The sequence below is a fragment of the Periplaneta americana genome, chromosome 5 (assembly GCF_040183065.1).
Source record: "Periplaneta americana isolate PAMFEO1 chromosome 5, P.americana_PAMFEO1_priV1, whole genome shotgun sequence".
Lineage (NCBI taxonomy): Eukaryota > Metazoa > Arthropoda > Insecta > Blattodea > Blattidae > Periplaneta > Periplaneta americana.
In genome coordinates this window covers 78,129,073-78,156,124 of record NC_091121.1, presented here as the reverse complement: position 1 = coordinate 78,156,124, position 27,052 = coordinate 78,129,073, and the positions used below count along the sequence as shown (strand labels likewise).

The following is a 27,052-nucleotide window of genomic DNA, read 5'->3' as shown; positions in this document are numbered from 1 at the left end:
GTGTATCAAAATCTTTAATATTCAATGCTTAATGAAATAGTGCTAACAGTGGCGGCTCCTGCATATTTCTTAAGAGGAGGAAAGAAGTTAACAGCGCAAAATGACACCTTCTTGAATGAAACATGCTACAAATTAGCCTACATGCATACATGTAAGACCAGATAGTGTTGGGATTGGCCTTCCCTTTTGTATAGCAATAATCTGTTTTTGTAAACTGAGTTTCCTAAATTGTCCAAAATATAATGTTTTCACTTACATTCATTGTTGAATAATTGCGCAAATTAACAATTACAAGGAAATTCACAACCTCGCAGCATTTTTCATGCACACTACAGCATCACACGTGTTGGAAGAGACCAGCTACTAACACGTAATCGGAACCGTTTTACGGAAATGGGAATGGGAAACAATCTGTTAGGAAAGCGAGAACACTGCACCTACCCACGTGGTCTGTGTTGCCATATGTACATTTTACAAGTTCAGTATCACATGCTTTTGAAGAATATCAGTTCTTGTAAAGTCATATTACCATTATTGTTCAAAGCTGCCGGTGGCCGATTAATTTTTTTATGTTAAAAACAATGTAGTTTGCAGTACCTTCAATTTAAAATATTTGTACAAAACTGACAACTTGGCTGTTGTCCTGTCTAGTAGACAATGAATGGAAGTGAATTTGAGAGGCCAAAATATATGCGATACTAACTTAGAAGTACTTCCTCTTTGTTTTATATAAATCCAACTTCAACTTTCAGATATCCTCGTAAGTTTCAAATCATGAATATAGCTTATATAAAGTGCAATGAATAATATATTTTGATTTATAATTAAAAAAAAGTTTATATGGTGTCTTTCATAGCTTTGCGTTAAAACTGTTTTTATTGTGTCTCCTCCTAGATGACTAGTTCGGTTGAATGCAGCATCGTTAGATGGCAGCGGTAGCGAGCTTGCTGCAAGAACCAGTCGGTTTCTATTTCCCACCCATGCGCTGATTCAGAGGAGGATCTCTTCCCTATCCGTTCATTTACTTGCTTTAAAACTCTGCTTCTTTCTCTGGCCGCTAGCGCGCTGTTGTCTATGTGTGTTAACTGCAGTAAAGGAGGAATGGATTGGCTTTCCTCTACACAAACAATCTCGCATCCTTCTCACAGTTTTTCAGCAGCACATGAGTGCGCGTGGTTTAAAACTCGATCAACCGAGGTTTTCTTATACCTGTGAACTTAAAAATTATCGAATCTTCCTCGAATTTCAAGGCATATATTGCATTTGGTATTTACTTTCAAAAGAAGAAAAATGTGAGGAGGACGTTCCTCCCTTCCCTCCTCCGAGGAACCGCCACTGAGTACTAATGAAATTCACATGAAACTCTACAAGCTGTATAATTTACCGAATTGCTACATTTTTTTTTACGAATGAATATATTTGTTTTCTCAAATATTTCTAAGTTGGGCATATGCAGAATTTCGAAGGCTGCTAAAAGTTGTATTTATAATAGCGTATTTAAATACGAAAAAAAGAATATAGGTCTACAATATAATAATTGAAGACTGTACATTAAAAAAGGCTGTAGACTTCAGTGCCAAAGATTAAAACCTTATGAAACAGGGCTACCTTGTGCAACTAGTAATATAATATACATTTTGCACATGTCTGAAAGAAGCTAAGTTCTTAATGAAATTACAATGGTACTTATCCTTTTTTCTTATTGGATTGAACCAGAGATATAGATTCTATTTTGGCAAAACTAATTTTCAAAATTATTGACACTTACAGTGTATTTCATGTCCAGTCTCCAATTATAAAAGCAGTAATTTTTGGACAGTTAAAAGGACTCCCTGAATTAACTCGCTTTACAAAATCTAATTAATAATTCTTCCTCTTATTCAAGTACTAACATTGGTAATGTCTAAAGCCCCTATATATACATTATAAAATAGGAACTTAGTTCATTCTTAAAAAGAATTTACTTCATATAATCTGTGTACCAATTATTAATATTGAATGCTTAGCGTAATTTTCCAATGAAATTCACAGGAAAACTCTGTAAGCTGTAAAAATGGATAGAAAGCTTAATTTTTCGCCTATAGGAATTTTTTTTTGCAATTATGGCGTATTGTTTCAGTCCAAAGTGGACAATAATTACAATCGATATATTCATAAAAATTTGGCTTAAACAGTTCAAATTTTTATCTTTTACTCAAATCCTGTACACAGCCACGCCATGCTCTATGTCGCCTTCAGCGGGGTTACGTCAATAGGCCTACACTGTGTTACAAAGCAAGTCATAATTGGCGGAAAGAAAGGAAAATCGGGTAACAGATACTTTGAACATTGTATGTATACAGAGAACGTTTTGGGGGTATCAGATATTGAAATCATGAAAAGTAAGATAAATGCACATCCGGACTTCCCTTTGATTACAAGATGATTTCCTTAAAGATTACTTAAAGTAAGAACATATCAGTTCTTTAAAATTTAGATTTTTCACAAATTTTGCGTTGTACCGACACTTTTCAAAGTATTAGAACCTGTTTCTTTTATTTGGTTATTTAACGAAGCTGTATCAGCTGCTTGGTTATTTAGCGTAGATGAAATTGGTGATAGAAGGTATCTGGCGAGATCAGGCCGAGGATTCGCCACAGATTACCTGATATTTGCCTTACACTTGGGAAAAACCTCGGAAAAAATCCAACTAGGTTATCAGTCCAAGCAGAATCGAACCCACGCCCGAGCGCAAATCCCGATCAGCAGGCAAAGACACCGATGTTGCAGAACGCTCAAAATTTACTTTTAGGAGCCATTGCCAATACATGCATACACACATTACATAGGCCTACGTACAGTACATACTGTACATACGTAATGTTGTGCGATATGGCAGGTCTTTCACCTCAATCCCAGAATTCTCCAATCTTTCCTATTTTCTTCCTTCCTCTTAGTTTCCGCATACGATCCATTTAACTTGATGTCATATATCATCCGATATCCTCTTCTGCCCCGAACACTTCTCCCGTTCACCATTCCTTCCAGTACATCTTTCAGTAGGCAGTTTCTTCTCAGCCTGTGACCCTACCGATTTCTTTCTCTCTTCCTGATAAGATTCCTTCTTCAACCAGTCATTTCCAATACAGTTTCATTTCTTACTCTGTCCGCCCATTTCACACGCTCTGTCCTTCTCTATATCCACATTTCAAATGCTTCTAGTCTCTTCTTTTCACTTCGTATTAATAACCTTGAGTGGAATAACACGGTATATAGTCAATTTAGTGCAGCTCCGCTGGTGTTCATATCACCAAGGACAAACGTTCCTCCTATAAACTTAATAAAGCAACAAACCACATTCTTCCAGCCATCCATTCATTTGTTTGGTTCACTGCTGATAAGCTCCTGAACCGAAACAAGGGTTACCAGACTTTTGAGTGAAAAGCAGGACAAACGCCACCGGCGTGACTCAGTCGATTAAGGCGCTTGCTTGTCCGTCTGAAGTTGCGCTCGAGCGCGGGTTCGATACCCGCTTGGGCTGATTACCTGGTTGGGTTTTTTCCGAGGTTTTCCCCAACCGTAAGGTGAATTCCAAGTAAACTGTGGCGAATCCTCGGTCTCATCTCGCCAAACACTACCTCGCTATCACCAATCTCATCGACGCTAAATAATCTCGTGGTTGATACAGCGTCGTTAAATAACCAACTAAAAAAACAGGAAAAACTGGTTCAAAAAGCGGACCAAAAACCGGAAACAAAAACATTTTCAGATATCCTATTCCTTAGGATCTTTTAGATTCAAAAGTCAAATTTAAACTATAAAATTGATATTACTCGTAGGCATATAAAAATTATCTATACAATAAAAGATAATCAATAAAATACAGATAAAATATTCAATTACAGTACTGTAGCTTTCAGTGCCAGCACTATATAAAGAAACATACATGAAAAATATTAACTTTTTTTTATTAAATTTTACATGTAGGAGTAATGACAAAAACTACTTCACTCACCATATACGAGTATTTGCTGACAGATGAGTGAATTAATGGCCTTCACTACACTCGCAAGAATAATTTCATATGTTAACAGTTTTACTGATGCTGATTTCCAGGTGGAAAAAAAAAATAAATAAATTGGCTGAACTTCGCGTTAGTGATGGTGCCGCGGAACTTGTTATTGTTCATGCACGCCGACCTACCGATTTTATGAACGAAGCGTGATGATTTATTCGTGGCTTTTATTCTGGAGAGAATACTGACAAGTGACCCTAAGTGAGAAACCGTTGAATAGAGTTCAGTCTCTGAATAAAATATATGGGCCAAAACCTAAAGGTTTATTCATAGTTCAAAATTATGTTTTGAAATGTATGTGTGTGTCCAATGCCTACCGACTTCATTTGCATATTGCGGACAGATGGCAGGACCGATTTTCAAGTTGCACACCACTTCGGAGGGCCAAGCTGTACATGATGCGTATCTGTGGAGAGTTATGTCGTGTATTAGAGTGAGTGTATGTGTAAGTGTTCGTGTAAGCGTAGTGTAGGCAATAGGTGAGAATGATGATGAAGAAGAGGAAGGGAGAAGGAGAAACCCGGTGCCGGTACGTAGCCTACTTCTGTCGAATAACACCAAGGAGGCCGTCATGCTTAACTCCCCGTCCGACGGACGAATCACTATCAACAGTGACATATGCCTTCTCTTCATATGAACTGCGGAGAGATTTGGGATTTAACCCAGGCATATTGGTGCACAATCAAGTGATTAGATGTTATGCACCGCCACCTCTCCTAGACCCAAGGTAGAAATTCTACTTGAAAACTTCTGACCCCGTCTGGAATCGAACCCGGGCCGGCTAGTCTAGAGGCATACGAGCAACAACAGAGCTAAGTTGGCGGACATGTTTTGAAGTGTAATTATTGAAAATGAGATGAATGGAACTTAAAAAAAGGTACGGGCATTTAACAAATCTTCAAAAATAAATATAGACGGCAGGACAGACCCTTCAAATATGGACGTTTGGTAACCCTAACCGAAACGAATGATGGTTTTGTGGAGTAAATTTGATTATGAATCACTTTTCACTTCCCCTCTCTGCCACTGTAAGTTACTGCGCGTCTATGCAGAATGACCTTGAAATGTAATGTTCCACGAGTTCCTGGTCCCCATATCTCTGGTCGTAGATTGACCAAATCAGTACTGGTATAAGAAGTGCTGAAAATTGCATTAACGTGGACACAACTTCTTCTAATGAGAAACTAACAAAAAATAGCTTGTGTTACACTCACCGTGCAGTAGATGAAGAAGGCGCCCAGCGTTATGACTCTCAGCAACACGGGGCTAGCAGCCCGCACCACCTGCAACACAAAACAAGCTTCACTTTAATAAATGTTGTGGTGAGTTAACTTGTGACTTGGATTCGAACAGTCTTCAGTCTTGTAAAGATTTTGAATAGATACTAACGGTCCTACTAATCAAAACTCTTATACAGGCGTTTAACTGTCTTATACTTACACAGCCAATAGCTCGTTTATAAGTCATATGTAAATTCATGACTAATAATGTCAATTTTTGCCCCTGAGATTAGAAATCTCAAAAATGAACTCATTCATCTCCAGCAGGATTCAGAACTACAAGGTATTTTTCAAGAGAAACGAAAAGGAAATTCAGTTTTAGAGTTTTGGAATAATAATAATAATAATAATAATAATAATAATAATAATAATAATAATAATAATAATAATAATTTATTTATACTGGCAGAGTTAAGGTCATAGGGCAGCGGTGACCAAAACTCGAACTGCAGTGATTATGGTGGTTACTGTACTAACATCTTGATCAATCCCGCGGATAAAAATCTCAAGCTTTGTTGTATCAGTAATGTCACTGCTGTCATCAAGAGCCAGTGAATAAAATACGATTTTTCTTCCTTCCTTTTTTAAACTTCCTCTTGAATATAATAAAGAATTTTCTAAATTCTTCTCTCGATACTTGATCGAGGAATTCGTAGTTTTTCAAAATTAAAACTTCTTATGTACAAGTTATTTAAGCTATTTTAATCATTACACTTTTGATAAATTCTGTTCTATTAAAAGGCTCTAGAGCACGAGATATTTCAAACCCCATTAGGTAGCTGACTCCCTTACATTTATTTATGTCATCTTTCTCTTCCTGGCTATGATTTAAGACATGTCAATTCCTGACGTTTAACAGTTCGTTGCCACATAATATTGAATCAGTTTTTCTACAATATTATTATTAAATGAATAACTAATAAATTGTTACCCTCATCTAAAGATTAAGAAGATTAAAATTGAGATAGTAAAACCTAACAATTTTATTCTTCTAGGGAGAAGATCTAAAATTATCAGTATTCATGCACGTACAGAAGAATGATAGAAACACATACTTAGTGGTTAATAATAATAATAATAATAATAATAATAATAATAATAATAATAATAATAATAATAACAATAATACGTTATTCAGTGTAGCAATTAATATTTGTATATAACTTACTCCTAATTGAACCGTTGAACAAAGCAAACATATTACATTTTGTCCGACAGAACAACAAAGAATTTGTTCTCATTCTTTACGAAACCACCTCTTACTTCTTGTAGAGACAGAATTTGTAGAGCGACATGATATCACCACTGCTTGCCTTCAGTACGTGAATGAAACGCACAGCAACGTACAGGAAACCCGCTTTGATCACCGCTGGCATAGGGCCTTCTCTTACACTCTACCAGGAATACAGTTCCAGAAAAACAGTTCGAAAACTTGGTGTCTTGTACATACAAAATTTTGTGTCTTTATGGGTCAACGTATATTTGTGAAATGACTTTCAGCAAGATAAAGTTCATCAAGGGTGAACATAGATCTCGTCTCACCAATGTGAACTTTGAAAACCTGCTGAGAATATGTCACAAATCAACCAGCTCGCACTGACAAAATTGTGCAGGAGAGTAACAGAGTTCGACCTTCAACTTCACAGCAGTAGTCTACATAACTGTAAGTTAGCTTAAAATTATGTAGTAGTAATAATAATAATAATAATAATAATAATAATAATAATAATAATAATAATAATAATAATAATAATATAAAACAGTTAACTATTAATATAAAAATCAATGACAGACATCAGTAATGAATGTGTTTATCCATAAATATAATAAAGCTGCGTGTTTCCAAGTTTGGGTACTGTGAAATTTGGTGAGGCTTTCTGATAGATACTGTTTCTTATATTCGGCTCTCTTGTAATTTCTAGCGAGTACTTCTGCTCTAGATGGAATAGCAGAATAACGTTTAAGGAAGCAAGGCGTAAAACTACTAGAGTGAAAGTTTAGACCGATGACATTATAAATAAAATCATACAAAAATTGCCTCATCTTAGTAATGCTAATATTAATTATTTTAAGATAAAAATGAAATCCATCTCTCGGACCAATCCAAGAAAAACTTTGCTTCCAATGCTCTTTTCAATTCTTACAACAATATTTTCTTCTTCTGTTTTTGGATACTACACGTCTATTCTACTGAATTTCCGAACTCGAGCTCTACTCGTTCGGAAGGCAACATTTGTCTTTTTTCTTTAATTATTAAGTTACATTACTTATAGATTATAATGTATTTAAATTGTCTACTTAATTTATTCATTAATCTATTTGTTTTAGTACTTGTATTTTGCTGACGTTTTGTAACTATGGTCCATCCCAGGAATATATATGGAGTAACTTTGCGCATATGGGGGCGAACGGAGTATACTGAGGGCAGCATCAGCTCGAGTCCGCTAAGGGTTAAGATGCTAATGGTAGAAGATAGAGTAGAGTACAGATAGAAATTATCCCCCCTTCAGTGTTGCCAAGTCAACGGCTTTGTAGCTAATCTGGTGTTTTCTGGACTATGGTCAGCTACAGAATTTTACCGTCAGCAGCTAGCTATTTATTTGGCGTTTTTTATGACTCCGGCAGAAGGAGACGATATTTTAAAGTTTTTTTTTTTCTGTAAAGATATTATAATTGTTTTTATATGTACTTGCGGACAACAATATTAGTTAACCACAAACCAGACTTTAATATGGTATTATCACAATTTTTCACTGTGCCAATATAAAATATCAATGTTTTATGTTAACTCGATTTGGTACAATCACGTCCATTTCCTGCCTCACCCATCGTTGTACAAATAAGGTATGCCACATTTGCCAAAATCTTGGTCTAATCATGTACGCATTGCTTTTGTAAATGAATTGATAATTAAATCATAAAGAGTACATAATGAACTGAATTAGCCTTATTTTCGTTTATGATAACTTATATTATGATATATTATTTAATTTGCCATTCGGCATTATAGTTTATGTAACACAGATATACTTAAAACTTAAAACCAAACTCATTGTTGGCAGGCACATCTCCAGTTCAGTGTGAAATCAGATTTCGAACCGACTGGTGTGATTGTGAATGTGATTGTTTCCGAAGTGTCTAATATAGTCTTGAGTTACTTCATTCAATTTTGAAGAAACATGCCGCGTAAAACTCCATACTTACTAAAGTTTAGAGATGTAAAAAAAAAAAAAAACATAATGTGTTAAAAGATTGGGTGGAAGAAGTTGCCGGTGATATTTGGAAAGCCCGATGTAAATGGTGTAAGGTGATAATATTAAATGCAAAATATTCAGATTTATTTGTCCATACGAGTTTGCATAGAACACAGAGTCTACAAAGTGATACACACTTTCCATAATTTAGTCTACATTTTTTTATAAAATTATCCAGTTCCTAAAACTGTATAGTTTGCATTTCAAATTTGGAAGTGATGTGTTAAGAAAAATCTGGCGTTCTTCAACTACAGTTTAACGGTTTTTTTAAGCTTGTGCAAAGGTAAATGTAATTCTGAATTGGCAACACTGTCCCCCCCCCCGCAAGCGATTGCTCGCTTCGTTCAACCAACACCTTCCCCCAGAGCGATCATTGGCCCTAACTCTCCCATCAAGAGGGCTAGCCCTCTTGCTCCCACATAGTCTACCACTTGCGCAGGGGCCTTGTTTCGTCTTTCTACTCCACACATCCCTGGGACGGACCATATAGTGATGTATTTCTATTATTAGTTCATTCATTCATTCATTCATTCATTCATTCATTCATTCATTCATTCATTCATTCATTCATTCATTCATTCATTCATTCATTCATTTTATTCCATCATTCATTTATTTTATTCCATAGATCTTACATGAGCAATGAAGCTTTAAGATGTGGAACATGTCAACATTTTACAATATTACAATTAACAATTTTTACAAATTTTTATAGTTTTACAATTTAGTAATTTTCTACAATTTTTACAATTTTGTACAATTTTTTTACATTTTGGCGAGATGTAGTGAGATGAGATGAGGTCCGAGGATTCGCCAAAATATTACCCGGCATTTGCCTTTGCGGTGGGGGAAACCTCGGAAAAACCCAACCAGGTAATCAAATCAAAGGGGGTAATCAAATCAAAGGGGTTGATGCCAAGGACTCGCCATAGACCATCCGGCTTCAGTCCCACGGCTGGGGAAAACCTCCGAAGAAACCAAAGTATGTCTCTAACGAACTTTTGAAACTTGAATGAATGTTAAATGTTAAATAAATGTTAAATTAAAAAAAATACTTCTTTAGATACTGCAATAACTTAGTTACTTTATCTCGGGAAAAGTTTTCTGCAGATACGAATTTCACTTCTCAATTTTAGGTAGGCATATATCAGTTTATTCCACGTAACACAAAAAATCACACAGAAAGTCGTCTTAATATTTCTTGAAGTGGTTTGCCAACTTGTGTTTCTAACTTCAAAAATACGTATTATTTTTACCATAATTATTACATTTAATGTACATCATTCCTAGATTACATGATTCGTAAGCACTGAAATGAACAAGATACGTTCACTTGTTTACTGTAGAACATTGTGTCTTAAGTACGACTACAGGCCTGAGACGAGTGTAGTGCTGCTCGCCAACAAACTAATCTAAACTTACAATATAGGTACAGTACTTCTACTGGGTCTGGAAGTAGCAGTTTGTTAGAAGTTCCTACATCAGTAAACTATTAATTAGTGTTAAACTGCTATTACTCACAGGTGAGTACATTAGTTACAATGTACTATCAACAGTTATCTCATTAGAGGTTTTGATTTATCTAGAGAAAATCAAAACTCGAGTGGGATTGAATTGACTATTACACGATTAGAAGAAAGTATATAAGGATTAGAAGAAATAAAGTACTCTAATACAATAAAATATTAATTAACTTATTAAAGTTCCATTTCACTAATGTTAGCTTCACCAAACGTTTGAACGGAGCTGCCATTTTCAGTTGACTATCTATGCGGTAAACAAATGACGATCGGAAAGCATGTTTTATAGTACCGCAAAGCATTTGCAGTTTGAAATGTTGACAAACAAAGAAACACATGATAGGGAGCTGATAAAAATAAAAGAAAGTGAACCTATATAAAGATTAGAAGAAATAAAGTACTCTAATATAATAAAATAGGTATTAATTGACTCGCTAAAATTATATTTCACTAATGTTATCTTCACCATTTTGAGTTGACTATCTATGAGGGAAACAAATGACAATCGCAAGAATTCGCAGTTTTGAAATGTTGACAAACAAAGAAACAAATACTAGGAAAGTGATAAAAACAAACAAATGCTAGGGAAGTCATAAAATTGTAGCGATAAACAGCCATGATTGGTTGAAACACGTCCTTTCGTACCGTTTTATTGGTCAAAAGTAGTATGATTTAATGGCCACCGGCGTGACTCAGTCGGTTAAGGCACTTGCCTGCCGGTCTGAAGTTGCGTGCGGGCGCGGGTTCGATCCCAGCTTGGGCTGATTACCTAGTTGGGTTTTTTTCTGAGGTATTTCCAACCGTAAGGTGAATGCCAGGTAATCTATGGCGAATCCTCGGCCTCATCTCGCCAAATACCATTTCGCTATCACCAATATTATCGACGCTAAATAACCTAGTAGTTGATAGAGCGTCGTTAAATAACCAACTAAAAAAAGTATGACTTAGTACATAAAATATAAATCCGTACATTTACGGTGGAGCATAGGCTGATTGGCACTGAAATGAGAAACAGTAGTCGAAATGCATCAAAATTAATGGATTGTAACTAAATGCATTTTTTATTCTTCCGAACTCAAGCTGTGACTGTGCTAAATGCTTTTATTTTCTCGAAGTTTAATATAGATGACAGAGCATTTCTTCTTTCTTTCTTATTTTTTTTTTTTCGAAATCCATTAACATCGTCCCACACTTTGCTGTCATTGCGAAGACATTCCAGGCCTTTCTTCTGACCTGCGAGTAATTTTCTTTGCTTTCATAACGTGTTTGTTGCCATTTGCATATTATTGACTCCGCATACTCTGTTTTTGCTGAAATACCAGTCCGCATTCATGAATTCGAATTAAAGAAACTCCTGCAAAAAATTCCGATTTCTTTCTCTTCTCTCTTTCCTACCTTATTTGGAGATTTTAATGGAGTAAATTACAGCACGAGGCTCCAGCGGAGCGTTTAATAAAAAACAGACCTCAGTCGATTGGTTTTGGAGCGTTTCCACTACTAGTACACTATCACAAAAGGAGAATTTTGCCTATTGTTAAGTAAGTAAATAAGTTGGTAAGTAAATTAATTAAATTAAAATAAATTGAATTAAAATAAATTAAGTTAAAATAAAATAAATTAAAATAAAATAAAATAAAATAAGATGAAATGGAATAAAATAAAATGAAATTAAATTAAATAAATAAGTAAATAAATAAATAAGTAAATAATTAGATAAATAAATAAATAAAATAAATTAGGCTAAATAATTTAAATAAATTAAGTTAATTAAATAAATCAAATATATTAAATTAAATAAATATATTAATAAAATAAAACTAAATTAAATAAATAAAAATAAAAAACAAATAAAGCAGAAAGCAGCGGTTTGCGCAACGCTAATATATAAAGATTTAACATTTCGTGTGAATTCTTCGTCAGTATGCATTCATGATAAATGTAATAAACATAATTTTAAGGGTACTGGATAGAGCTGGTAACAGTATTTTCGCCTACAAATATGAATATCCAAATTATTTTTCCTATGTTTCTATCAAACATAGACTAATGTATTTGACACCGTGTGATAAACAGATGTTGGTGAGTTGTGAGCTGACCACGGAAAGAAATTATCTTTCATTGTTTTAATATAGACATGGTAGAAAAAGTGTCTATTGAATTTGCGATTGTCAACAGTTAGTAACATCAAATCAAAACGAAAATCAAAAAGAAAAATATTATTCAATCATATGACTTATTTTAATGTAAATTATTTAGTTATAAATTTATATTTTATTTATTAAAATTGTTAACGTTTTCGCCATGCAATATGGCATCTTGAGACATTGATTAGAGATATGAAAACGATTGTGAAGAATGTGTACCCAAGTCTCCGAATTACAAAATCAATACCCCAGCTCAGCGGTGACCAAACTGGGTATCGTGATTACATCGTGTAATCAAAGACATTCATACTAGTAAGGGGAGTTTCCTGTACATTGCCCTCTGTCTCGCTCACGTACTGAAGGTAAGCAGTGTCGGTATTATGTCGCTCTACAAACCCTCTGTCTCTACCAGGAACAGAAGGTTTTGTACAGAATGGGAAGACGAATTTATTCGCTGTTCTGTCGGAGAAACTGTAATATGTTGCTTTGCTCAACGGTCAATGAGTAGTAATATATATAGAAGTGACATTACAGAGCATTACGCTGAATACACAGGCATAACATGTATCATTATTATTTATCAGCAAGTGTTATCATAATTCTTATATGTTGTTATTGTTTTCTAATGCCAGGCGTTTGACAATAAAGTCATTTGACCTCTTTACCCTTTTCTATCCAGTCCTCTGACACAACTCTTACTTTCTTCGACCCCGACGGCATTAGAGCATTCGAGGCCTAGGGGGTTCATTTCACTTTCCCTCTTCCTCTTTCTACTTTTCTGTTTCTAGTGCTGACCTGCTATGGCACTAAAATCGTCCTCCAGTGGCTTAAGGAGGGAAAGCTGGTGATCAACACGATCTCCCAGCTAGGTCCAATGGACCCGTCGACCAACAGCAGGTGTGGTTCTCCAGACACTCTGGGGGTTGTGTGTGAATGAAGTAGCCACCAAAACGTTAAAAAATGGTGTTCACTTAAATCGGCTACAACTTGCCATTTAACACTCCAATAATTCTTATATACACCCCCCAACACATAGGCCTACATCTTCCCTTGAATGATGAAATAATTACTACGCTATACCTACATCTTAATTTTAATCTTTGATGACTATAATTATCAGTTATTTACTAGTTACTGATTTAATAATAATAATAATAATAATAATAATAATAATAATAATAATAATAATAATAAAATAATAATAATAATACTAATAACAATACTGATAGCTTTATCAGTAGCAGCAGCAGTAATAATAATAATAATAATAATAATAATAATAATAATAATAATAATAATAATAATAATAATTGCGTGCTAGTGTAGTAATGAAGTGAGCTATTAAACTCCAAGGACTGAAATCAGCCTTCAATCATCGTCATGAAGAGAAAGATGACATAAATATCTAGTGGCGAATGAAATAGCTTGTTCTCGTAAGTCTTCCAAAGAAGGAGAATTTTATAAAAATGTAATGATTAAGGTGTCTGAAATAATTTGTCCAATGAAAGTTGTTAATTAATTTAAAAAAAATGCGCATTTCTCGACTAAATATCCAGAAGAGAATTCAGAAAATTTCTGATTGTATTCATTGAGGAATATTTAAAAAAAAAAAGCGACAAAATTTGTATATATTTTTTATTGGTTCTTGACGACAGTAGTGACATTACTGATACAGCAAAGCTTGCTATTTTTATTCGCGGAGTTGATGAAGAATTCAAAGTTAGTGCACAAACCACCACTGGTTATAGTTTCCATGCCATGTACCTCTCCCCCGTCTCCTCACTTCTTAGACTGTCTCTTGCGTGTAATCATTGCCGTTCGAGTTTTGGTCACCGCTGACCTAGCTGTTCATTAATCGAATATAATATAACACAATGTGCGAATTGAATAGGTACAATAGCGGTTGCCACACTTCGTTATTATCATTTAACTGGCTACGAAATTACGATTCCATTACGTACCACGTCGAACTCATAAAATCAAGTCGATTACCGATTTAATGTCGCCAGGCGGCTCTTTTATTGTCACTGAACGGACTACTCGGTGCGGAAGTCATAAAACTGTGCGAATTGCACTCTCGTGTTCGCCAATGTGTCGGAGGACACAAGGGCTTCATAGCTGTTATCGGGTACTGCAGCTTAATGTGATTATAATAGAGGAAACGGGTAGATGAATTTTGTCTTCGGTAAGTTCAGTGCTTTGCCGGAATGGACTTGAAATATTTCTTCCTCACAAGTGAGGAAAGGGAAAAGGTATGAAAATACTGTACCAGGTAATTATTTAACTGAGTTTGTGCACAATTAGGCCTACACTTAATCCAAATTTATGTTTGGTTTTCAGAAACACAAGTTCCACAAAATACAAAGTCGAACAGATTATACAGTGCGATCGAAAAGTCCCTCCGCAAGCTCTATTAGTTCTAGTAACCCTAAAACACAACCCTGTAGAAAGTTGGCACTCTTCAATTCATTCCGATTTGACAACCTCACACCCCCAGTCCATCACATACTTAGCGGCCAGTGCTGCCACTTGAATTCTCTACCAAATACTCTTGAATTCTCTGTCTAGTGGATTTTCGGCTACACAAGCACTGCAGAGAGACTTCTCGATCGCACTGTAGTTCTTAGATCAATCAACGCAAAATTGTGTTTCGTGACACAGTGCCTGAACTCTGACGTAAGTTCCACGTTACAACACCCCTCTCCGCGCTGAACCCCTTCCTCTAGCGTTGTCTGTACTGTCAGCAATGGCTCATTCTGTTATCCAGTATTATCGGAATAGTGATTTGACGTTCATAACAGATATTTCTGAATAGTTGAACTTATTTTTTTGAACTGTCGACTTCATGGACGTGATCAGAACATAGTTGACTTGTATGACGCGAAGAAATCTTTTTCTATGATCATAAATGTTCATCCATCTCTTTCTCTGCAACTCCTACTTTACTCTTTTACCTATGCTTCCCCTCTCTATGAGCTCGAGAGCAAAGACGTATGACGCCACAGAGTCAGCAGTTGGAAATGCCTGAAGTACACACACAAGCCTCACTTTCAGCTCTCACCACTAACTGAGGAGGATGAAAGTGTAGTTGTCTGCAGTCATATGACCCTCAGACATAATAGAACAATGATAGATAAGGTGCAGCCTGTTATTCGCGCTTTAAAAAATCGGTTTTTGGCCGGGTTTTGAGGTGCTTGCTATCACTGTCTATCCCGCCCCCTTAAATCGCATAATTTGTAAATGAAATGAGATATTTTGCATTTAAAGTTTCTTTCTATTCAATGTAGGAAATGAAAAATTTCTGATTTGGTTACAGAGTAAACTACTTGATTTCTGAATATTTCTTAATTACAGTTTAGGAAGACAAACTATAAATAAGATTGTTATTAGTAACCTAACAGGAACTGAACTGTATTGAAAATATGTAAACATACGACGATGAATTGAGGCTTATAATCATGACACTGCATTTCAAAAGAATGGATTAGCACTAATTACAAATGACTAATTCCCTGTCTATGCAGTTAATATTTTGCATTATACATCAGAGACATTAGAAAGAAAAAAACTAGCCAACACATGTCAAGACCTTGGAGGGCAAAGTGAATCCTCATTATTTTTTCCAGGAATCGAACTAGAGTTCGTTTGTTAGATGTCACACAGGGAGTCAATAAAACACATTGCATCTGTGTGTATGGACTACAAATTTATGCAATTTATTTGCGAGATTCTATACGATAATAAGTCAAAACCCATGTGGATTCGGCAGCTCTTCTATTTGTGTAAAGAGCTAACGATAATTTTCCATCTGTTTACATTACATACCGTACATCTCTGTGTGCACAGCTCTGAATAATATAAATAAACAGACTTATCCCACAATTATAATTGCGTGTGCAAACACTGACAAATTACAAATTCGGTTTTCAATGAAATTAACTCTAAATGTAGCAGTTGGCTTTGAAGGGGCAGTGGATGGATATATTGCTATGGGAACCAATAGGAGTATCGAAGTCATTTTCTGAAACAGAGTGCGATTTTAAATAGTGGAACAGAGGATTCTTACAGTAATAATATTTGTAATTACAATTTCTTGGTGTTGATTACGATTTCTATTCTACCATCTAGTTCTAACACTCAGTTTCGATACAAAAATTAATAAATGAAAGGCTGTTTTTAAATTACGAATAAACCAATAGTAACTAAAATACATGGTTCGTACTGATATCAATAGCACGGAAGAAATCAAGATGCATAGCTTTACTATATTTTACTATGTGGATGCGATCGTCTGCCAAGGAGAATACAAGGAAAACAGTAACAAAGGAGAGACAAGGAGAACAAGGGAAAAGAAAAACAAGTGAAAGAAAAGGAGAAAAATAGAAGACAAGGAAAAGAAGAGGAATATAAGGAGAAGGGTAATAGAAAAAGAATAAGCGGAACACAAGAATAATAAAGAGAGTACAAGAAGAATAAAGAGAGTACAAGAAGAACAATGGGAAAATATAGTGCTATCATTTTATTCTTACTAACATTTCTAATATTAACTTGGCTATACCTTTGGATTAGCGGTTGAAAACCGGAAACACTGTTTGCTACCCCCTTCCACGACTGGAGTTCGATGATACTGGTATAAAATGCAAACAAATCACTTTACTAGTTACAGGAGGGAAGAAAAGTAGTTCTTCCATTTACGTAAACTAGGAAATATCGCGATTTTGAGTTTGATAATTTTCATTAGGTTTTTGTTTAATCAGAATACAGTACAATATTAACAATAGGCCTAAGTGTTTTTATTCACGAATTGAGCTATCCATTCGGACGTATTCATTATGCAGTGTATATTATACTGTCTACAGCACATTAGCGTACAATTTGGAGAATGAAGTTAAATTGAAAAATAATATCATAATATGGATTTTTAAACATATTTTTGAAAATGGTGGCCGTTCATTTCGATACAGGCTTCACTTCTTTTGTACATATTATCGCACCAAAGACTATTGTACCTAATTCCAATTACCAGTTTCGTCCTTCGTACTAATAACTCATGTTGAAATAATTCCGTACCTACTCTATAAAAGAGTAGGCATGTAAATTCAATTTTCACTTCTGCCCGATCCGAAAAGATAAAATTACTCAGACATGCTATCTATTATGCGTCCAAGTGGTTTTGTTGCAGGGTCGTAGAAAGGGGGCAAACCAAGTGACAGTTAATTATTTAACGAGGCCCTTTTATTTAAGTTATTTTAAACAGTTGTATAATATTACGTAGGCGTCCAATTACTAACAGAAATTAATGTTTTCAGAAAAAGAACTAAGACAGGCTAGCCACTAGACTTTACAGAGGGGCGAGGCTAAGCGGGTGGGGGAAACCGGGATGCGGCGTAGGCAAACGGACGACAGTATCTGTGCGAAAATATAATTCAATATTGAAAGCTCTTTCGTCACTGAAAAACGCGAACATATTTCTAACTCAGTACTGACTGCATACACGGCCTTGGTTCTGTGTGGAGGACGTTTGAAAGTTTACTAGTAGAGAGGATGGGAGTGAAGTACATTTAAAAACGCAGGTACAATAAAAATTGAAGTAAAAATAAAATGATGTCCCTGTACAATAACAACAAAGAGGACTAAAGGAGAATAGGGGGAGTGATTGAGAGATAAGAAAAATACAAGAGGAACAAAGTAAGTAGAGAGAAAAGAAACGGAATGTAACAAGGAAAAGAGGCAGACAAGGAAAACAAGGGAAATACATGGAGAAGGGAAAGAAGTAGAATAAGGGAAATAGGAGTAGATGAATGGTACGACAAGGAGAACAAGTGGACGAAAATAAGAACAAGGGAAATATAAAGAGAACAGGAGAAAGACAAAGAGAATAAGGCAAAGATAAACAGAACAAGAAAAGGACAAGGAAATCAAGAGAAATAGAAGAAGAAAAAGAAGAATACAAAAATACAAGGAAAATAGAAGGAGAAACAGAGCAACACAAGGAGAAGCGACGGCAAGGAGAAGAATGGTAAGAGAAGGACAGTAAGGGAAAGGCAAGAAAAACAAGTCGAATACAAGAGGAACAAGTGGAGTACAATGAAAACAAGGCGATCACAAGGAGAATAAGAGAGATACAAGGAAATACACAGAAAAAAAGAAGACGACAAAGATAAAAAGAGGAATACAAGGAGAACAAAACGAATATAAGGAGAGCGAGGGTACAAGGAGAACAAGGGGAATAAGAAGAGAAGGAGAAAAATATTTCGATATCATTAAAACGATCTTTGTTTAAAATGAGATGCGACTATTACGCGAAGAATTTGTACTCTTATTATAACGCGAAAAATTGGGGTGCGTCCATTATGCGGTTAAATACGGTATTTTATCCACGCCAATGCAGTGCTTGCTATCCTTGCATTTGTATTGGAGTAGACCAACGAACTAGAAATATTCTTACTTCTAACTCGTTGGAGTAGACAGATTGCTTTCAAACTCTTATCCGCCTGACCTTTAGAGGTTACTGGTCGAGGGGAATCTTGACCTCGTGCAGGCAGCATTGTCTCCTAGGAGAGTAACTACACGCCACCTGCATATTTTCCGTAAGAGTAAAGCTAATAGATTGCCAACAGAAGGTGATAAGAACAAATGAAAAAAAAATACATCAGTCGTCTAACCGCACGAGGATAAAATTATACAGAGTGATTCAAAACCTCTGCGACAAACTCTGAGGGATGATAGATCTAACAATAAGGAACCCTTTTTGTTAAACAACCTATGTGTGTGTGTGTGTTTTTTTTATTGGTTTCGAAATGGAAGGTGTCGTGTTTGCACGCGGACAGTGGCAGAATTTTTCTCGTTTTGTTATAAAAATTGAAACATGAAGTGCGTCTATTACGCGGGTAAATACGGTAATAAAATAAACTAAGAAGTCCTTCGAGGTATTCCGCCCGTGTATTATCTTGTTTTTATTGAACATAATTACTGTTTTATAATAATTATTATTAACAATAACGATGTCTTGTTTATTTACTTATTTAGCACATCTTATCTTTATGTTGGAAGGTATTTTGTAAATGGTTCAATAATTTGTGAAAGAGTATATTTTCCTCCTGAACCTCTCGTACATTATGTCAGTAATTAGATTTAGCGTGATCCAATATTAAAATGTATTTTGTATCACAACATGAAATTCTCGTCGTCATGACTTCAGAATAGTTACGGAATGGAATCAACTTCCTGTCAAAATGAGTTCCGTTTCTCCCGGGGATAAAGAGGAAGCCGATACGTGATGCTGACTACATCACTCCTTGTCGTATAGTTATCAGATAAGTAGGCTACCTAAAGACTGAAGTTAAAGATACATTGGGTATATACGTATATACGAGTAGTATGTCGAACAGAGGTAATGCAACGGATAAGGATATAAACAAACGCGTCGTCGCTGCATGTTCGTGGAGTACAGTCAACTCCCGACGTTCTGAAGCTGTAAACACATGCTTGAGCCGTGTTGTTCGTTTTCATTGTCATCTTTGCAGTGAATAATAACGTGCATTTGTAAGTTACAGAACTTGAACATATGCGGGTGTCTTTTTTTTTAGTAGATTATTTTACGACGCTTTATCAACAGCTTAGGTTATTTAGCGTCTGAATGAGATGAAGGTGATAGTGCCGGTGAAATGAGTCCGGGGTCCAACACCGAAAGTTACCCAGCATTTGCTCATATTGGGTTGAGGGAAAACCCCGGAAAAAACCTCAACCAGGTAACTTGCCCCGACCGGGAATCGAACCCGGGCCACCTGGTTTCACGGCCAGACTTGCTAACAGTTACTCCACAGGTGTGGACATGTGGGTGTCAATTGAAATGATTTTATATATATCAGCAAGAAATTATTTCAATAGAATTTGACGTTATTGGTGCATGATATAGTACAAGATATTCCTATTGTCTGATATTTTTCGTGTTTAATTAGAATATTGCATATACCGCTCATCAATGAAAACCCACGAATTTTATACTTTCTAGAAATTAACTAAAATTTAGATTATTTAATTTATTATTTGGGATGTTGGCAATGAACACCATGGTAGACTACACAAAACCAGGTAAACGTCCTGTTAATATCGTCATAATTTTCAGATTTTGTTGGTAATGGTTCTTTTGGATTACTTTCAACACACTTTCTGTGCCGTTTGGTATTGCACTGTCTTTCAGTGCACTGTTTTTGTCACTTTTACGTTTATTTTACACAATTTATAAATGTAATGTTGTCTATATTGACAGTGAAAATATTAGTTCAAATATCCTCAACTATGCCCTGCAATATTACACACTTGAGCTTCTTACCTAAGGCATTTTAAATGAACCTTCAGTCAGCCACAAAGATGTAGTTATTTAAATAATACGACTAGTAAGAGCAGTGATTGATAAGACTACTCACTATGACTGAGTCCCGGTTTTGACTTTCTAGAGCAGGCGTCCTCAACTGACCGTGGCGTTAGTTATGTGCAGCGCCTCGCCTGCTGTGTAGCGATGTCTGTGCAGGCCCACGGACACAGTTCGTTCTCTTTAGTAGGCCTACACAGTGGCGGACCAGAAATGTCAGAAGAAGGGATGTCGATAGGCCATCCACGCCATTGAATTTGTTATTATGGGAAGAGTCATTTCTATTTGCTGAAAAGTCGGGAGTGCCCACGTATTTGATTTGTGGTAAACTTCTGAATAACAGAAGGAATTTCAACCTACAACGATGTTATTCATCCTATGACTCAAATGATTATGAAAAATATAAGGGAGAAGAACGAACCACTCTCATCCAAAAATTACTTATAACTAATGTGTATAATAATAATAATAATAATAATAATAATAATAATAATAATAATAATAATAATAATAATAATAATACACATTCTTTCCCTGATTCTATCGGTAAAAAATGTAACTAATTTTTGCAATCGTTACCTTAAAGTAAGTTTAATAAGCTAATTTGGCATGTACTATGTTTTTAGAAGGGAACAATTGATGCCATAGGATCTCACGTGTTAAAATCATCCATAGCTATAATTAGTAATCATTTGTACCCAACAAAATTTGTATTGGAAATGATTTCCTATGTTTTCTTATCTTAATGTTTTTTTTTTCTTTCCAAGTGTCACAAAATTGTTTTGTTTACTTATTATTCTTTATGAATTGATTAGTAGGCCGATCTATCGAACCCTTATTTAGGGCGGCTTTTGTTTATACAAATTATTATTATTTACTGTACAGGAAAATAATTATCTTATATAGGCTGTGGTTGGATGGAGAACAAGTACTGAATATAGTTTAATAATTTTTAATAGTTGTACATATTTGTGACCTTTATTTTCATGTAATAATTTAGTTTACGGTTGTTGAAAGAAGGAATAATTTATGTTAAACATAAAATTGAAGAGACTGTTTCCAGCTTTAGGAACAAAATGGATTGTTAAATTCAGTGTATTATTTGGGTGACTTCAGCATATTTAATGTGCTCGGTTTGTTTACTAATTTTCCAGAATAAATTAATGATTGCATGTTTCAAATACTTTAAGTTATAGGATAAATTTTATTACATATATTTCAAATAGAAACACATGGAATGGTGCATAACCAATATGCATAAGAATATAATGGATACGGACAACGCTTGAATGACTGTACTTGTAGACCGCCACTGAGCTGGTTTCAACTATCATCCCCTCCCCTCTCCTGCACAGCAACAGATTCACGTGTAGACTTGTGCCATGGATAAATATATAATAGGATGCGAAACTGCGTCAGCACCATCTGGCGGTGGAGGGCTGAAATAAGATGATCATCGCCCAACGTCGTAGGTGGTGAACATTAGAACTACGTGTTGGGTACATTACCCAGAGTTCTCTATTTATCCGTTCGAGATATTGCTCGAGGACTCGACGAGGAGCCAAGATGGCAGACAGAAACTTGCTAATAAGTGAACATAAAGTGATATTACATGTATGTATAAGCAGTGTATTTTAAACAGTGATTTTTATGGACGTTGTAAAAATAGTGTTGTTTAGTGTATTGTAAAGTAATAGTAATATAATAAATTGAACTATCTAAGTAGTTCTTGCAGATTTTTCCATTGCGCTGTACAATAAATACCCAAAGAATACAATCCCAACTATCTAGCTTTTGCTTTATTTTTTGTCTCTGTCTGGTTATTTTAATTGGGTACTGTAAAATAGATCGTCCCTTTTATCTTCCTGTTGGCTCCGGTAAGAATTTTCAGTAGAAGATGCTGTGAGGAATAAAAATGTAAATGTTTTATTTTAAATTGGGTTAGTTTTGAATATCGATGAGGGTGGGAGGGAATACTTTCTGCACAGTTTAACATTTTCGTCACCAGGGGCGCTGCATGGAGTAATTACTCTTTTCGCTACTTGGTGCGCTGCTAGATGTAATAACGTCCCTCTCCCCAACAGGTGGCAGTAAGATCAATTTCTACAACAGCGCCTCTAGTATGTGTTACGAGAAACTCAGTAAGTTTCGCATCCTATTATATATTCATCCATGCTTGTGCACTGTGCAGTTCCAGCCAGCGATCGGTTGACGACGCTTGTTCTAGAGGAAGAAGGCAGAGGATCGTAACTATTTTGTATACGAACGTACCTGTACCTCTGATGTGATGTCACATATACTTCGAATCCGGCAACTTCATTCCAGTTTATAGGTAGCTGGAATACGGAGTCTGCAAATAAGCATGTGAGCTCTATTTGCGACGTCAAGAGACAGCTTTACCTTTACTTTAGCCGTGCGGTTGAACATGAAATTCTGAAACCTGATACATGCAAATGCGACGGTCCTGTCATGTCTTTCAAGTCAGCTACCGAAGTTGTTTTACTCGAATGCTGGGCTAGAGGGGATTAGAATGTGCAATTAGCGGTGCTGAACGAGATCAGTTAGAAGGATCCTGTCACTCGGGACAAGAACAAAGACGAATTAGAAGAATGCATCACTGCCACGACAGACGACAGACGACAGACGACAGCGACACGCAGGCTGAAATTCTTGTCTGACAGCTGAAGGTAAAAATAGAAACCGCTGATGGATCTGACACCGGATAATTAGAAAACTCCGCGTATCCACAAATCCAATCAAAAGTGTAGTCAGTTTGTTGTTTGTAGGAGACCGTGCAGTTTAATTACTCAGAATTACGGTTGAAAAATAACTGATAATTAAATATTGATTACAGATCTGTGCTGCGGAGAGAAGTCCGTGTTAAGTAATGAAGCCAGCGTGAGGAAGTGAGTACAACTTTCTGAGAGGTGCGCAGATTGAAATTGCGGTAGTCAAACACTGTTTTGTACATGGGGAAAATACTTTTCGCACTGAGGAATTAAACACAGACACGTTGATTAAATTTACTAACTATAATTTACCTTTCTTCCCTAATCTTAATGTAGAATTAAGAAGAGGTTCGGAATGATTTTCTTTTTTATTGCCGGTGACAAACATAAATTGCAATACAAGAGAGTCCACAACATTTTGAAGGTTGAATTTAAAGTGGTCTTCAGTTAAAGATCGAACTAACCTTAACAATTCAGTGAACGTTTTACATTTTTTTTTCACTTAAGAATCGAATGAGAACAGAAGACGTTGAATTCAAGCCTATTCCGAAAAATTCACCATTATTTCATCTCTCATTTAAGGGGAATGATGGGCGAAATTTCTATTTTCTACATTTTTCAAGCTACGTCCTTGATTTTTTTTACACGAACAAGAACAATTTATTTATTTACATTAAAAATATACATTAAGAAACTATTATATATATTTTTTATTTTACTTGGTTACTTAACGACGCTGTATCAACTACAAGGTTATTTAGGTCGATGGGATTGGTAATAGAGAGATGATATTTGGCGAGATGAGGCCGAGGATTCGCCATAGATTGCCTGACATTTGTCTTACGGTTGGGGAAAACCTCGGAAAAAACCCAACCAGGTAATCAGTCCAAGCAAGAATCGAAACCGCGGCCGAGCGCAACTCCGGATCGGTAGGCAAGCGCCTTAACCGACCGAGCTACGCCGGTGATCTACTATTATATAAATAAAACCGAAATACAAATTAAGAAATTTACCCGTATGAGCAAACGTTCATGGTCGGGAGTAAACTGCACTGTAGATAAGCAGAAAGAAGACGAGGAAGTACAAGAAGAAGACAAACTAAACAATATAACGATGAAAGAGCAATGGGACGGAGAAAAATTCTCTCCGGCGCCGGGATTTGAACCCGAGTTTTCAGCTCTACGTGCTGATGCATTATGCACTAAGCCACACCGGATACCCACCCCGGCGTCGGACAGAATCGTCTCAGTTTAAGTTCCAACTTTTGGGTTCCCTCTAGTGGCCGCCTTCTGCACTACGTCATAGATGTCTATGAACGTAAGACTGAAGTCCACACATGTGCTGAGGTGCACTCGTTATGAGTGACTAGTTGGCCGGGATCGGTCGGAATAAGCGCCGTCTTAAATCACGAAGTGATTTACGCATATCATATATATGTACCGAAGTACATATGATATTTCCATGCAGATATTCTGCGTCATCATACGATGAAAGAGTAATGAAAATGAGAAAAATTCTCTCCGGCGCCGGGATTTGAACCCGGGTTTTCAGCTCTACGTGCTGATGCTTTATCCACTAAGCCACACCGGATACCCACCCCAGCGTCGGACTTCAGTCCTGCGTTCATAGACATCTATGACGTAGTGCAGAGGGCGACCACTAGAGGGAACCCAAGAGTTGGAACTTAAACTGAGACGATTCCGTCCGAACTTCAATCCTACGTTCATAGACATCTATGACGTAGTGCAGAGGGCGGCCACTAGAGGGAACGCATGAGTTGGAACTTAAACTGAGACGATTCTGTCCGACGCCGAGGTGGGTATCCGGTGTGGCTTAGTGGATAAAGCATCAGCACGTAGAGCTGAAAACCCGGGTTGAAATCCCGGTGCCGGAGAGAATTTTTCTCCGTTCCATTACTCTTTCATCGTATGATGACGCAGAATATCTGCATGGAAATATCATTTGTACTTCGGTATATAAAAATAATATATATAAACAATATAAGCAATAAAAACAAGTGCCTATATGATAAAGAACAATCACAATTGAAAATGTTTATAACCTATAATCACAAGTATAATAATATAAAACTAATATTTACCAATTAATTATCTAACCCTATGTTAGGTTCCCTTAATAATTTCTTTAATTTTCAGTTAAAATCTATAGTTAAAACAGGGTACTGAAAAATTAATTTGTTGTAAAGTTTTAAGCCATGTTTTATACCAGCAGCCTTTGAACAATTACGGTGTGATAGATGTGGTGAAGTTTCATTTTTGTGAGTAAAGTAGTTTCTGAGTTATAACAAAAATATTTTAAAAAACTTGCATATTTCAAAATGAAATGTGTCGCTCAATTTTTCAGTAAAATGTTTGATATTGTCTTTTAAAGACCAGTGGTATATTTAGAAAAACATAACAAATTTGTTTTCCTACTTCTTTACTACAAAGGGGGGGGGGGAGATTTTTTATAACCGCTGCATACTTAAAAGTAGAAATTTTCCATTGGTACTATAATATTTAATTTCTTTATTTAAAAAACTATCCATTTAATCATAAAACTCATGTACTATTTTGTTAACCATATAATGGTTTATTAACATAAATTTTTACATAACTTGCTATAAAAACTCTCCGAGTTTCGGAGAATGCTGAATGCAACTCGATGTGTGCGCCTTTGAGTTGCCTTGCAGACATCTAGACGACGGTATTCAACCTCCTGCCAAGTGTTCTGTAGAATTTGTGGAGTCACTAGCGCAGCTGCATTTGTGATGCGCTGCCTCAGTTCCTCCAAAGTGTTAGCTCTGCCTCTTTGGTACACAGCATCCTTCACAAAGCCAAAGAAAAAAAGTCCAAGGGGGTCAGATCGGGTGACCTGTTTGGCCAGGCAATTGCTCCTCGTGTTCCGTTCCACCTATCCATGTACGAACACGGTGTTGTACTCGCGTAACAGATTTTTCTTCTGCTAGCCATAGCACGCACTGAACTTTCTGTTGTGGTGTCCACATGTTGACCATGGCGTGTTCTCCTACAAAATGGCGCCAGGCTTGTTTTAGCAACAAACAAACTAAAGTTACTCATGCAGCTGTTTTCAGACTTTGTTGCGTAAACTTGGACAGTTTATCTTGTCAGATGTAAATCTGAACGATATATTTATCTGGTTTTAAGTGGTGAGCATTTATTTCTCGATCCTTCTAAGCGGGACACGGTGTATTTATGAGCCTACAGTTTTTCTTTTTGTGGAAAATATCCAGTTCATAGCAAAATGTGTTTAAATAATAAATTTTCGTTCAGAATAAACACACCTTTAAATGTATGGGTTATAAGTTAGCATTTTTCTGAATAATCAGATTCACCCGACATAAGTATAAGTATAAGAGAACTATGGGAGTAATTTATACCATCTTGCAGCTTTGTTTAATATAATACTATACAAAACCTTATAAAGATTAATACTGAGTTACAGTAGCGAAACATAGATAATAGGAAAAGAGAAGAAAGCAGATTAGCTTCTTGTGAAATGAACTTCTTAAGAAGAGTAGGATGTAGAGAGCTGAACTATAAACAGAATGAGGATGTATTACAAGAATTATAATTATACCCCATAATGCATTGCATCCGGAAATACCAAGTCAAATGGTACAATGATTTATGGAGAATGTCTTTCTACAAAACTCCGAAGACCGTGTTCCATTAAC

At 35.9% G+C, this 27,052-nt stretch overlaps 1 protein-coding gene across 1 annotated transcript in view; it reads right to left on the bottom strand.

Annotated features, from left to right (window-relative positions):
- LOC138699847 (probable G-protein coupled receptor CG31760) overlaps positions 1-27,052 on the bottom strand; it is an 856,195-nt gene that overhangs the window by 293,592 nt on the left and 535,551 nt on the right. The window contains exon 5 of the mRNA XM_069826037.1: positions 5,269-5,337. Coding sequence (XP_069682138.1) covers positions 5,269-5,337 — 69 coding nt within the window. The remainder of the gene's footprint in view (positions 1-5,268; positions 5,338-27,052) is intronic.